Source organism: Saimiri boliviensis, chromosome 3 (genome assembly GCF_048565385.1).
Source record: "Saimiri boliviensis isolate mSaiBol1 chromosome 3, mSaiBol1.pri, whole genome shotgun sequence".
In the NCBI taxonomy this organism is placed as follows: Eukaryota; Metazoa; Chordata; class Mammalia; order Primates; family Cebidae; genus Saimiri; species Saimiri boliviensis.
This window is the reverse complement of record NC_133451.1, coordinates 51,014,731-51,028,403: the sequence shown is the minus strand read 5'-3', so window position 1 is coordinate 51,028,403 and position 13,673 is coordinate 51,014,731. Positions and strand designations below refer to the sequence as shown.

Sequence of the window (13,673 nt, the reverse complement as noted above, 5' to 3'; positions counted from 1 at the left end):
TAATAATTATTTTTTTTCTCAAAGCTCAAGGTCTCCACTATTACAGTGTGCTGCAGGGACACAGAGGCAGGATGTAATACATTGTTTAGTTTGACTAGAGTGTAGGATTAATGTGCAGAAGGGGAAGAGTTAGTGAGAGGTAAGGCTAGAAAAGTAATCCGAAATCAGAAATGAAATTTGTTTCTTTATTTAGTGTTTATTTCTCCATGCTGAAGAGATTTTAGCACAAGGAACCATTGGAAGTTTTTTTTTTAACCAGGGAAGCCGTATAATATGAGTATTGGGAAGGTAATTGTGGTCCTAGAAGAGAAGATAAGTTGAAGGACAGGGAGTCTGGTGAACACTGTAGCAAATCAGTGATGGCAGGGGTCTAAACCAATACACTCAAGACAGATGAGATGGAATTGATTTTTCAAATACTTGGATGAAATGGAAGGATTTGGTAGTGGCCCCTTGGATGATAAAAGGTAAAAAATGAAAAAGTATGTTTTAACTATCAACTTTCTAGACCCTGGCCACTACACATGTACGGAATAATACGGAAAATTGTGTAACTGGGTGTGAGGAGTAAAGCAATCAGTTTCTTTAAGACATACTGAGTTTGAGATGTGTGAAGACATTCAGATAGTTGGAAATACGGAACTGTAATTCTGGAGAGAGGTCTGGATTTTGAATAAGGGTTTATAGGCGTATGTGAATGGAAAATGTGTAGTAAGAAGTACTGACCCAAAAGCTTGCATCTAAGGGTTATTACCCCATTCTTTAGTACTAGAAAATTAAAATGTGTTAACGTGTTTAGGGGCCTGCATTTTAGCTTACGCCTAGAATCCCAGCACTTTGGGAGGCTATAGTGGGCAGGTTGCTTGAACCCAGGAGTTCAAGACCATCCTGGAACATAGTGAGTCTCCCATCTCTACAAATAAAAATACAAAAATTAGCCAGGCATGGTGGCGCGTACCTGTAGTCCCAGCTACTTGGGAAGCTGAGGGAGGAAAATTATTTAGCCCAGGATGTTGATGCTGCAGTGAGCTGAGATCATACCACTGTACTCCAGCCTGGGTGACAGAGTAAGACCCTGTCTCAAACAAATAAGTAAGTATATACATACATACATACATACATACATACATACATAGAAACAACTAACTAACTTGCTTAGGGGAAAGTTAATCTAGTATTGACATTTATTCATTCATTCATTCAACCTCCACCTTCCAGGTTCAAGTGATTCTCCTGCCTCAGCCTCCCGAGTAGCTGGGATTAAAGAGGCCTGCCACCATGCCTGGCTATTTTCTGTATTTTTAGTAGAGATGGGATTTCACCATGTTGGCCAGCCATGCTGGTCTCAAACTCCTGACCTCAGGTGATTCCCTCACCTTGGCCTCCCAAAGTGCTAGGATTACAGGTGTGAGCCACCACACCTGGCCATGACTTTTGTTTTTATATGTAGCAATATTTAATATTCTTAAGGATACAAGAAAGTATTTATAAATTTTAATTATTAATTTATTTGTAGGAAATGTGCACTGTTGAAGAACCCAATGAAGAGTTTACATCTAGACATAGTTTAGAATGGAAGTTTCTGTTTCTAGATCACAGGTAATTTCATTTTTAAATTCCATGGAAAGGTAATAGTCACTTCATATAATTCTAGAAATTAATGGATTTCAAGGGCAAACTTTTTTTTAAATTAGGACTTTGAAATCTTTTCCCATTTTTGGAAAAACAAAGCCCCCCCCCCAAATATGATTCTAGTTGGAATATTTCTTATTATGGAAAAACTTACAATAATGATTGTTTTCTGTGTAATTTAGGGCACCACCCATAATAGGATATTTGCCATTTGAAGTTCTAGGAACATCAGGCTATGATTACTATCATGTGGATGACCTAGAAAATTTGGCAAAATGTCATGAGCACTGTAAGTAGATTTTAATATTTTTGGTGATAATAACTGTTTTTAAATAATGTAAACAGAAGTCCTGTCCTGAAATGATAAGTGGTAAGACACAGATTTATAATAATTTTCATATTTTTTAAATGTGCTATAAGATTTGGCTTTATATGTATAACCAATCTAGTAGGAATCATACCTCATATTTAAATTAAACTTGTTCCTATTTTAGTTTTTAATAAGTAGAATTTCATAATATGGCATCTAATACACCTTGTTCTGAAGCATGTAAGCTCTATATCTGGAGTAAGAGAAGTATATTCCTTTGAAAATTGTAATACATCAAATTTTGGGAATATTGTGTCATCAATTTTGATTTCCAAGCATGTGAATCTTTTCAGGAGCTAGCTACGTCTTTGGAAAATCTGTCTTAGAAAGCTCATCGTAAATGCTTAGTGTTATCTGCTTATTATTGTTAGAGCAGGAGCATTGTCATCCTTTGTGTCAGGCACAGTTCTAAACACTTTAAATCTAATCTTCATGAGTAAGCTGAGAACACAGTAAAGCTAAGAAATTCAGCCATAATTTCATAGCTCATTGGTGGCAGAGAAGCATTGGAGTCTAGGCCTACTCTTTTATCACATGTATTTATTCTTTATTTTGGAAGTTTGTTCTAATCATGAGGTTTGTTTTAATGATAGGTTTTATTTGCTTCTCTGATCCTCCTCCCAGATGCTTACACTCTTGAATGTACACTAAGGCTTAACTAGATATTTTAGACACTTTGATGACGTTTTATGCTGCTTTCATAAACCCCTCTGTATGAAAATGAAGCCTGTTTTACAATAGCATTAACTCTATGGAAAATGTTCAGAGTAAAGTCATTTCAGCGCAAAAGATGTGGGCATTAAGCACCATGATGTTGTGTAAAGACTTGATACTTCTGTTAACTAGCTGGGTAACTTTGGATAGCAAGTTTGTTTGTAGACCTTGATTTCCTCCTTAGAGAGTAAGACACGAGACAGAGAGAGACAGAGAGAGACAGACGAGAAAGAGAGAGGAGAGGGAGAGATTTGATTGATTGAGAGATTCCTGACGGGCATTTCCTAAGGTTTGTTCCAACTAACGTTGGTCTTTAGAAAAACGCTTTATAGTCAAGGAAGACAGGGAAACACTTCATAATGCCTTAGAGCAGGCATCCCCAACTTTTTACACAGGGGGCCAGTTCACTGTCCCTCAAACCGTTGGAGGGCCACCACGTACTGTGCTCCTCTCACTGACCACCAACGGAAGAGGTGCCCCTTCCTGAAGTGCGGCAGGGGGCCGGATAAATGGCCTCAGGGGGCCGCATGCGGCCCATGGCCCGTAGTTTGGGGACGCCTGCTTTAGAGAATCTGCACATACATTAGCGTACTCTGGGTTTTGAGAAAACTGAAGACACCAATTTAACAAAAAGTTTTCTAAGTTAATTTAACCACAAACCATTTTGTTTTTTTGAGATGGAGTTTCCCTTTGTCACCGAGGCTGGTGTGCAGTGAGTGGCGTGATCTCTGCTCACTACAACCTCCGCCTCCCAAGTTCAAGCAGTTCTCTTGCCTCAGCTTCCTTAGTAGCTGGGATTACAGGTGTGTGCCACCACACCTGGCTAATTTTTGTATTTTTAGTAGAGATAGGGTTTCACTATGTCAGCCAGGGTGGTCTCAAACTCTTGACCTCAACTGATCTAACCCACCTCAACTTCCCAAAGTACTGAGATTACAGGGGTGAGCCACCATACCTGGCCCAAAACCCATTTTTTTGGCTTAATATCTGTTAAAAGGCTTTAGAACTTAAAATCTGCAGCACATGTGTTGGCAGTTACTGCCCTAAGTTACTTCAAACAATGAAGTTATTTTGATTTGGGTTAGTTAAGGTTTGAAAGTAAATGCTTCAAAGATTCTGTGCCTGCCAGAGTAGCTAGGAGAAAAAACTCAGGTGTGATTACTTATTGTTATTACCCTCTGTATATCTATTGGGAAGAAGTCAGCAATATGAATTTTTAAGTGTTTGGAAGTTAATTGTGTATGGAAAGATTGTAAAATCAGAAGTGGCTGGCTCTAAGTTGGGCACTGTGGAAGATCTGATCGTTGCTTGGGACCTGAAACTGGATCTAAAGAATTAACATTTTCATATTGACATATATGTTATCAAAAAGCCAGAAAAAGAATAGTGTATGTAGACTTAAATGCAAATGATAGCTTTTGGTTAAAAAACAGATTTCTTTAATATGAATTAAAGAAAGAATATTTTTCTCTTTTCTTTTTAGTAATGCAATATGGAAAAGGCAAATCATGTTATTATAGATTCCTGACTAAAGGGCAACAGTGGATTTGGCTTCAAACTCATTATTATATCACTTATCATCAGTGGAATTCAAGGCCAGAGTTTATTGTTTGTACTCACACTGTAGTAAGGTAATAATTCTTTTAAACAGTTTCTGTATTGTAGCATCCTATGACAGTTTTGGCAATTTAAGTTTTATGTGTAACTTGTTAAGGAACTACAAAGTGCTCTTTTCTCAATTTCTAATACATCCTTTCAATATATTATTACATTTACTTATAAGCATTATATATAAATATAATATAGGAATGATACAGATCTATAAGGCTTGATATAAATTTTGTGCCTTACAGCAGAAGTTGTTGCTGTCATTTATGTAGCAGTGTCAGCCATGTAAAAAGAAAACTGTCAGTAGATAAGCATGTACTTCCTTTATTTAGTTTCTCTTAAGTATTGTGTGGTTATGGATCATTTACAGCAGTGCATGAAACTGTAAGATACCTAGAAAAATACAAATTAAGACATTACAGGTATATTTAGGTTTGGTTAGCATATAGCAAATAGTCTAGATGAACAGATGAATAGTTACAATTGTGCAGTATTTTAAATGAATGACCAAACATTTTTTTTTCTGTTTATAGTTATGCAGAAGTTAGGGCTGAAAGACGACGAGAACTTGGCATTGAAGAGTCTCTTCCTGAGGCAGCTGCTGACAAAGTATGTTTCTTATAATTTTTTAAAAATTATTTTTAATAAGGCCGGGCGCGGTGGCTCAAGCCTGTAATCCCAGCACTTTGGGAGGCCGAGACGGGTGGATCACGGGGTCAAGATATCGAGACCATCCTGGTCAACATAGTGAAACCCCGTCTCTACTAAAAATACAAAAAATTAGCTGGGCATGGTGGCGCGTGCCTGTAATCCCAGCTACTCAGGCCCGTGCCTGTAATCCCAGCTACTCAGGAGGCTGAGGCAGGAGAATTGCCTGAACCCAGGAGGCGGAGGTTGCGGTGAGCCGAGATTGCGCCATTGCACTCCAGCCTGGGTAACAAGAGCGAAACTCCATCTCAAAAAAATAAATGAAATAAAATAAAAATTATTTTTAATTTCTCCCAAATGAAAAATAAAACTCAGTAATTAATAGTAAAATTATTTTTCAGATACTTTATTTCCTTATTTATAAGAGGGATGTGATTGTACTTTACTGCTTATTTTTAATTTAATGTTTTAAAATCTCACCTGCCTCTAAAAAGAAAATTGGATGAGAGACATATCTGATCTCAGATTAAAACTACCGTTTATTAATTACCAATGATGTACTAGGCTCTGGCTGGGTTTATATGAATTATGAAATGTAATTTACACTTCAGATGTTTTTGTCTGGTAGGTAATATCCCCACTGTGAAAATACTGAAATTGAGGTTTCAAGAGGGGGGAAAAAAATCTCCCCTAAAGACACTGGCTGGGAAACTGTAGTCAGAATTTGAACTCTGGTTTCTTTTTTGTTGTATCAGGTCAGAAGTATAGTGTATTAGTTATCTGTAGCGTGTAACAACTTACTTCAAAACTTAGTGATATAAACAGCACATTTACTATCTCCTAGTTTGGTGAGTCAGGAATCTAGGCACAGTTTAGCTGGACCCTCTGCCTCAGGTTCTATCATGAGGCTATAATCAAGGTGTTGGTGGGAGACACAGTCATCTCACAGTTCATCTGAGGTGGAATCTGTTTCCACCACACTTAATGGTTGCTGGTACACTTCAGTTCTTCATGGGGAGTTGGACTGAGGGCCTTGGTTTCTTGCTGGCTGAAGACTATCCTCAGTTCCTTTCCAGGTGACCTTTTCCATCAGAGCAAGCATGCAAGATGAGCCAGGGAGAGACACTGCCTGCAAGATGAAGTCACAGTCTTTTGTAACCTAATCACAGAATTGATATCTCATTGCTTTGTCTATTTTGTGCATTATAGAAGGAAATCACTAGGTCTAGCCTACATTCAAGGTGGGAGGATTATACAAGGGCAGGAATAACCAGAGGCAGGAATTGTGAGCCATGTCAGAAATTGCCCATCACAAGTATTCTTGGACCTACAGAAAATAAGTGGAATGAAAAAAAGTCAATAATCGATATAAAAATTGAGTTTAAATAGGCAACAGTCCAGGGGACAGTAGGGTGGATGTTATTCAGTCCCAACAAATGTTCTGAAGTACCTTCTGTAGGCCAGGCATGGCCCTAGAGGCTGAGAATACAGCATTGAATAATGCAAACAACTTCCTTACTTTGGTGGATCCCACGTGAAAGAACTTTTCCAAAGAGGTTTATGTGTTTAAAACAGGACATAGTAGGTTTTGGTAAAAGATATTATTTTCTGAGAAAAGTTCTTAAAATCTAGGGTTCTTTGATTAGGGGGGCCATTATGAAAACTGAAGTAGTACAGACATTAATTATCCTTCTTTTTCCCTCATGCAAAAATTCAATCCTAGTAAATCCTAAATTAGCCCTATTTCCAAAACACACTCTAGCTATGTCTAATTTCCCACTGTATTTACTGCCAGCATCATGATCCACCTGGGGTTTAGGGACAAGGTCCTCCTGAGATATGTTTGAGAAACTTCAATATGTGGGTGGTTTTAAAATCATGAATCTTGATGGGATCATCAAGAGGATGGGTGTGTCTTGGAGGACTCCAATATTAAGAGGTGAGGGAGACAAGGAAGAATCAACCACAGGGAAGGTAATAGTAAGGAATAAAACCAGGAAGTTACTTAGACAAGAGTATCACGAGTGAATGATCAGCTTTGTCAGATTCAGCTGAAATAAGTTAAATTTTAGATGAGTGCTGAGAACTGAGCGTTGACTTTAACATTTAATTCACTGGTGATCAATAAGAACAGATTTTGTGGAGTAGTAGTGTGGGTGAAAGCATGATTAAAGTGGGTTTAAAAGAGTTTTCCAGGATGGGGGAATTAGGTACAGTAAGTAGGGAGGAGTTTTGCTATAAAGAGAAGAGAAATGGGGCAGTAGTAGGAGGGGAAAGTGGGCTTAAAGGAAGTTTTTGCCCTTTTTTTTTTTTTGAGAGAAATAACAGCATGTTTGTGTACTGATGACAATGAGCTGATGGAGAAACATTGGTGATGGGAAAGATTAGTGTCGCTATATGGAACCAGACTCTAGCCATTCTCTTACCTCAGCCTCCTAGGTAGCTGGCACTGCAGGCATTCACCTGGCTTTCTCCTCGATGTATTCTTCTAAGAGTTAATGTAGTTTTAACTCTTACTTTTTAAATTTTTTTAAAATTTTAAATATAGAAAACATTTATTTATTTATTTATTTTTGAGACGGAGTTTTGCTCTTGTTACCCAGGCTGGAGTGCAATGGTGCGATCTCGGCTCACTGCAACCTCCGCCTCCTGGGTTCAGGCAATTCTCCTGCCTCAGCCTCCTGAGTAGCTGGGATTACAGGCACGCCCCACCATGCCCAGCTAATTTTTTTGTATTTTTAGTAGAGACAGGGTTTCACCATGTTGACCAGGAGGGTCTCGATCTCTTGACCTCGTGATCCACCCACCTCGGCCTCCCAAAGTGCTGGGATTATAGGCTTGAGCCACCTCGCCCGGCCCGTTTGTAGTTTTAACTCTTAACATTTAGGTCTGTGATTCATTTTTGAGTTAATTTTTTTGTTCCTTTAATTGAGATGGAGTCTTGCTCTTTTGCCCAGGCTGTAGTGCAGTGGTGGGATCTTGACTCACTGCAACCTCTGCCTCCTAGATTCAGAGGATTCTCCTCCCTCAGCTGCCTGAATTGCTGGGATCACAGGCGCCTGCCACTATGCCTGACTAATTTTTGTATTTTTAGTAGAGAGAAGGTTTCACCATGTTGGTCACGCTGGTCTCGAACTCCTGACCTCAGGTGATCTGCCCACCTCAGCCTCCCAAAGTGCTGGGATTATAGGCATGAGCCACCATGCCTGGCCTTGAGTTAATTTTTGTATATGGTGTAAGAGATTCCAACTTCATTCATTTTCTGTTTCTTTAAATAGAAAATGAAGCCAAAACTTTCTGGCTGTAACACATAAATTTTCATCTTTACATGTGTGTGTACACACAAGATACTTTTGCCTTGTTACAGATAAAAACTGATTTTTTGTTGTTGTTATTAACAGTATTGCGAATCTGAGATCTCTGAACTGAACCACAAGAAAACATTTATTTTACTCTGTCTCCTTAGAGCCAAGATTCTGGGTCAGATAATCGTATAAACACAGTCAGTCTGAAGGAAGCGTTGGAAAGGTTTGATCACAGCCCAACCCCTTCTGCTTCTTCTCGGAGTTCAAGAAAATCATCTCACACAGCAGTCTCCGACCCTTCCTGTGAGTATTCTTGCTTGAAAGTAGACTTTAAAGTAACTATTAGTTACTTACATCAGCATTTTTCATCTAATGCTTCTTTAAAATTATACCTTTTTACATTCCTGAAATGTAGTAACCTTTCCAGTGACTTACAGGCACATTGCTGACTTGTAGCAAAGAATTAGGTTCTTCAAGTAGCCTATTAACATGTGTAGGTGGTAATGGTAAGTGGTGGTGTTTTAATCATCCCTCAAGAAGAAAGGCAACTATTTATTGTGTCTTCTACTGTAGGGCCAGTTAAGTGTTCTTAGGTTTGCTTTTTGAAAGTTTTTTTAGTGTCTTGTCTTTATGATGACTTGTATAATTGTCATTAAATCAGTACGTTTTTAAAGTTTTCCTATTTGAAATACTTTTTGTGCTCATAAAAATAAGTAACTACATTGACTCATCTGACATGGACTTCATTTTCATTGAATGATTTGGAAAGATAATGCAAAAGCCATTTTTATAAACAAATACATTTTGAGATAAATCTATAAAAACCATATTTTATAAAGTACAAATGCTCTTTTGATTTTGTTGACTGATTTCAGCAACACCAACCAAGATCCCAACAGATACGAGCACTCCACCCAGGCAGCATTTACCAACTCATGAGAAGATGGTGCAAAGAAGGTCATCATTTAGTAGTCAGGTAAGTTCTTCAGTAGATATTCTTCTGAATAAAGATTTATTAAGAGGGGAGAAATGATCTAAATCTTCAGAAATTCATTGATTTGTTACCCCTCTTTATGAAGATCAAAATAGTACTGATACATGACACTCAAGACTTCCTTTTTTTGTATGAAGTGGTTGTCATATGTATCAGTCCTTTTAATTATTTTTCAAGTAAAATGTTAGTTTTTTTTTTTTAATTGTGAAAAGCTCATAATTGATAGCTGTGTTATGTCTAAGTTCAAATACCAATTGTCCCAAGTCTGGCCAACTTTTATTGAGAGTTTGTGCAAGGTACTGTAGGAAGTTCCTTGGAAAATAAAAGATAAATAGGGAACAGGCCTTTCCAGTATAGAAGGGAAGACATAGCTGTATTCAACTAACAAAAGTATAAGCCAAATGGTAAATTCATTAATATGAATATCATATTGATATTTCTGCTAGAAGTACTCATGTATGGGAATGAGAATCACTTCAGTGTTATTTTTATTTTGCTCTAGTCCATAAATTCCCAGTCTGTTGGTTCATCATTAACACAGCCAGTGATGTCTCAAGCTACAAATTTACCAATTCCACAAGGCATGTCCCAGGTATATTTTGTTTGTTGTTTCAGTTGCATATGTAAAAATGATAAATTGCTTTTAAGCTGATGTAATTTTTAAAAATCCAGGTTGTTTGCAAGCACCTGTAGCTGCAGCTGCTTGGGAGGCCAAGCGAGGTAGGAGGATTGCTTGAGCTCAGGAATTCAACACCAGCCTGGGCAGTATAGCAAGATAGTGTCTCTTAAAAAAATAAAATACACACACTCACATATATAATTATAGTTACAGATGCAGTGAATCTTAATTGGGGCTATTTAGGATATCTGGGGACATTTTTGATTTTCATAATGATTGTGGGGTATCGCTGGCCCTTAGTGAGCATGGTCTAGGTATGCTAAATGTCCTTCAGGATGCGTGACAGTCTTAAACCACAAAGAATTGTCCGCTTAATATGCTGTAACATTCCCTCATTGAGAAACACTGTAGACATAAAGATATTAAAGATGAAATGTAACCATTCATTTTGTCCTTCCTATGAATATTGGAAGAATTAAGTAATTTTATTTGTATATTCATTCATTCATCCATTCATTCATTCAATATTTATTGAGTTTCTTGTGTATAACAGGCACTGTAGATGCTGATAGTACAAATACAAATATCTGTACTAAAAAACCATCACATCTAGAGGGAATGACAGATACCTACCACACCTACAATACCACGTTATATTGCCTGTGCTGAAGGTATATAAGCTGATACGTAAGCACGTTGCATGAATCCTTAATGCAACCTGAGGAAGTGAAGGAAGACTTGTAGAATTGTTTCCTGTCCTAAGTCCAGAAGGAGGCCTAAATGTGGAAAGTAGCCAAAAAAGGGGGGGAAGTAATTCCAAAAGTGACACTCTTACTTTGTAACCTAACTTCCCAACTTGTAATATATGACTCTGTACTCATTCAGTGCCTCAAACACATTAAAAATACCACAGAGAAGTAGTATTTTTCTTCAACTTTTTTGCCTTGTTTGGCATTAAATATACCTTAACTTAGCAGTATCTTGATTTTAAGGAATGATCATCAATAATAGGTAAAAACAGTATTTTTTAAAAACAGCTCTATCTTATATGGTTAAGTCATACATATATAACTATGATAAGAGATACATACTTTCTATGTTACTAGTTCTTTAATCTCAAGAATCTAAAGCATTTCCTAACATTTTATAGGGATATTTTTATGAAATAAAGGATATATACTGTCAAAAATGTTAGCAAGTATTCATATCTCACATTTTATTCACTAATAAAGCCAAATGTTTTGCCTCTTAGTTCTGTGATTTTTACTTCCTGTTATCCTGCCTTCTGTGTTTACTATTTTCTTTTTGTATTTGATAGAAATCCTTTAAGTGATAGCAATATAATGCTTACCCAAAGGAACAAATAACTTTAGTTATAATAAAATACATTTGTATGACATAAATGTAACTTTTATTTTTATTTTTTGAGACAGGGTCTCACCCTGTCACCCAGGCTGGAGTGCAGGGGCACAATATCAGCTCAGTGCAACCTCTGCTTGCTGGGCTCAGGTGATCCTCCTGCCTCAGCCTCCCAAGTAGCTAGGACTACAGGTGCACACCACCAAACCTGGCTAATTTTTATATTTTTAGTGGAGACAGCATTTTGCTGTGTTGATCAGGCTGGTATCAAACTCCTAGACTCAACCATTCTACCCGCCTCAGCCTCCCAAAGTCCTGGGATTATAGCTGTGAGCCGCCATGCCCGGCCATAAATATAACTGATTATAGCTGTGAGCCGCCATGCCCGGCCAAAAAAATATAGGCTTGAGGGAGTTGAGGTACTAAATTTTTGATATTTTCTCAAACCTAGTATAATTTAATATATGTTATGGTCTGGTTATTGTTAATTTCTGAGGTCACAGTTGTGTGCTTTGAAATGTAATGCAGTATCCCAAATACAAACTATTGAAGAGAGAGTTAAAAAGCTTTGGATGGGAAGGACATTTCTCACTTGTATACAGTTCACTGTAAGAGGCTACTTTAAGGCAGATTTCCAGTAAAGTGACTATGCTCTTATACTGTATCATACACCGAAAATTCATGGGAATAATTAAAGAGCCTGTATAGACTTAAGAGATGAATCACAAATGTGGCTAAATTATAAGCAGAAGAAAACAGTAGCTGCTCATGACTCAAGTAAAACAGAGAAATAAGATTGAAAACATAATTTTGTTCTCATTCCTGTATGCATTTACTCATTCGTACTTGTGTAGTCTTTAAAAGTTCATGTTCTGTTAAATGAAAGTTGCCAGGTTGTCCAAAAAAAAAAAAAGTTCATGTTCTGTACTTGTCTGAGGATAGTTTCCATTGAAGTGAAAATATTATTATTGGTTATCTGTCAGATTTTTACAATGTTGGGTGCTTCTACTTATGTACACATAGACATTGTAGGGATGACAGAAATTGGTAAGAATTAACTCCAGGTGCAGACTCCTTTTTCCTTTGTTCAGGGGTAAAAATGAAGCTAAGAAGTTAAATAAGGCTGGGCATGGTGACTTGGGGGAGGACGTCTGAGCTCAGGAGTTCAGCACCAGACCGGGCAACATCATGAGACCTCATCTCTTAAAAAAAAAAAAAAAAAAAAAAAAAATTTAGCTGGGCATGGTGAGACATGCCTGCAGTCCCAGCCACTTGGGAGGCGGAAGTGGGAGGAATGCTTGAACCTCGGTGGTTGAGGCTGCAGTGAGCCATGATCATATCACTGCATTCCAGCCTGGGTGACGCTGTCTCAAAAAAAAAAAAAAAAAAAGCTAAATAATTTTTTCCAGTAATTGGTAACCACAACATGAGCTCAGGTCTTGTAAATCTAGGGTGTGTGTGTAATCAGTCCATATCCAGTGAGAAACCAGAAGCATACCAGAAATTTGAATAGGAGTAATATAAAAAAGTATTAACTGGCAACAGGGATTAACTCCTAAAAGAAGTAAAGAGAACTTAAAGAATATAGGAATAAGGCTGGGTGTGGTAGCTCATGCCTATATTCTCAGCACTTTGAAAGGCCAAGGTAGGAGGACTGCTTGATCCAGTGAGTTCAAGACCAGCAAGGACAACGTAGCAAGATCCTATTTCTACAAAAATATATATATTTAAGTTTGCTAGATGTGGTGATGCATGCTTGTAGTCCCAGCCACTGGGGAGGCTGAGATGGGAGTATCTCTTGAACCCAGAAGGTCAAGGCTGCAGTGAGCCATGATCACACCACTGCTCTCCAGCCTGGGTGACAGAGTAAGATGCTGTCTCAAAAAAAAGAATATAGAATTATCAGATGCAGAGAGCAGCCACTAACTAAGGCAGACGGAGAGTACCCAAGGAAGGAACATTCTTAGAAAACTCCCCATAAGCTCCTGACCTCTTCTTCCCCCATGCCAAGCTGAGATGCAGATCTTCTTGGGGCAGATATGGCTATAACAAGTGGATAATAGAGAAGTTCACTGACATGCCACAGATTAGAGCTAGAGAGCTGGAAACCATCAGCTGGGGCACTGGTAAAGCTTGCAGGGAAGCTGCCCACTAGGATGTCATTGAGACTTGCTGGAAAGCCACTGGCTAGGGAGCCAACAAGCCTAATTGGGAAGCTTCCCACTGGTACCCAACATGAGAGCAAGAAGGAAAAGCACCAGAACCAGGAGTTGAGCACCTTTCTTTGCAGTGTCCCTCCAGCTCCATCTACTGACATGGACAACTTTGTGCCTGCTAGCAAAGGAGAGATTTTTAAGGTCCAGGTCCAGTATCACAAAGCGAGCAAAGGTGGGTGGATTAGAAACTAAGAGGCTTAACTGGCAT

The 13,673-nt window shown here is 38.2% G+C and overlaps 1 protein-coding gene across 8 annotated transcripts in view; it reads left to right on the top strand.

Moving 5' to 3' along the window:
• Positions 1-13,673, top strand: part of CLOCK (clock circadian regulator) — a 129,102-nt gene that overhangs the window by 96,802 nt on the left and 18,627 nt on the right. For 7 of the 8 annotated variants that reach the window (XM_074396142.1, XM_074396141.1, XM_074396143.1 and 4 more), the window contains 7 exons: positions 1,517-1,599; positions 1,815-1,921; positions 4,200-4,347; positions 4,858-4,933; positions 8,439-8,580; positions 9,153-9,253; positions 9,774-9,863. In XM_074396142.1, the coding sequence (XP_074252243.1) occupies positions 1,517-1,599; positions 1,815-1,921; positions 4,200-4,347; positions 4,858-4,933; positions 8,439-8,580; positions 9,153-9,253; positions 9,774-9,863 (747 nt within the window). The remainder of the gene's footprint in view (positions 1-1,516; positions 1,600-1,814; positions 1,922-4,199; positions 4,348-4,857; positions 4,934-8,438; positions 8,581-9,152; positions 9,254-9,773; positions 9,864-13,673) is intronic. The other variant, XM_074396145.1, reaches the window with a different exon arrangement.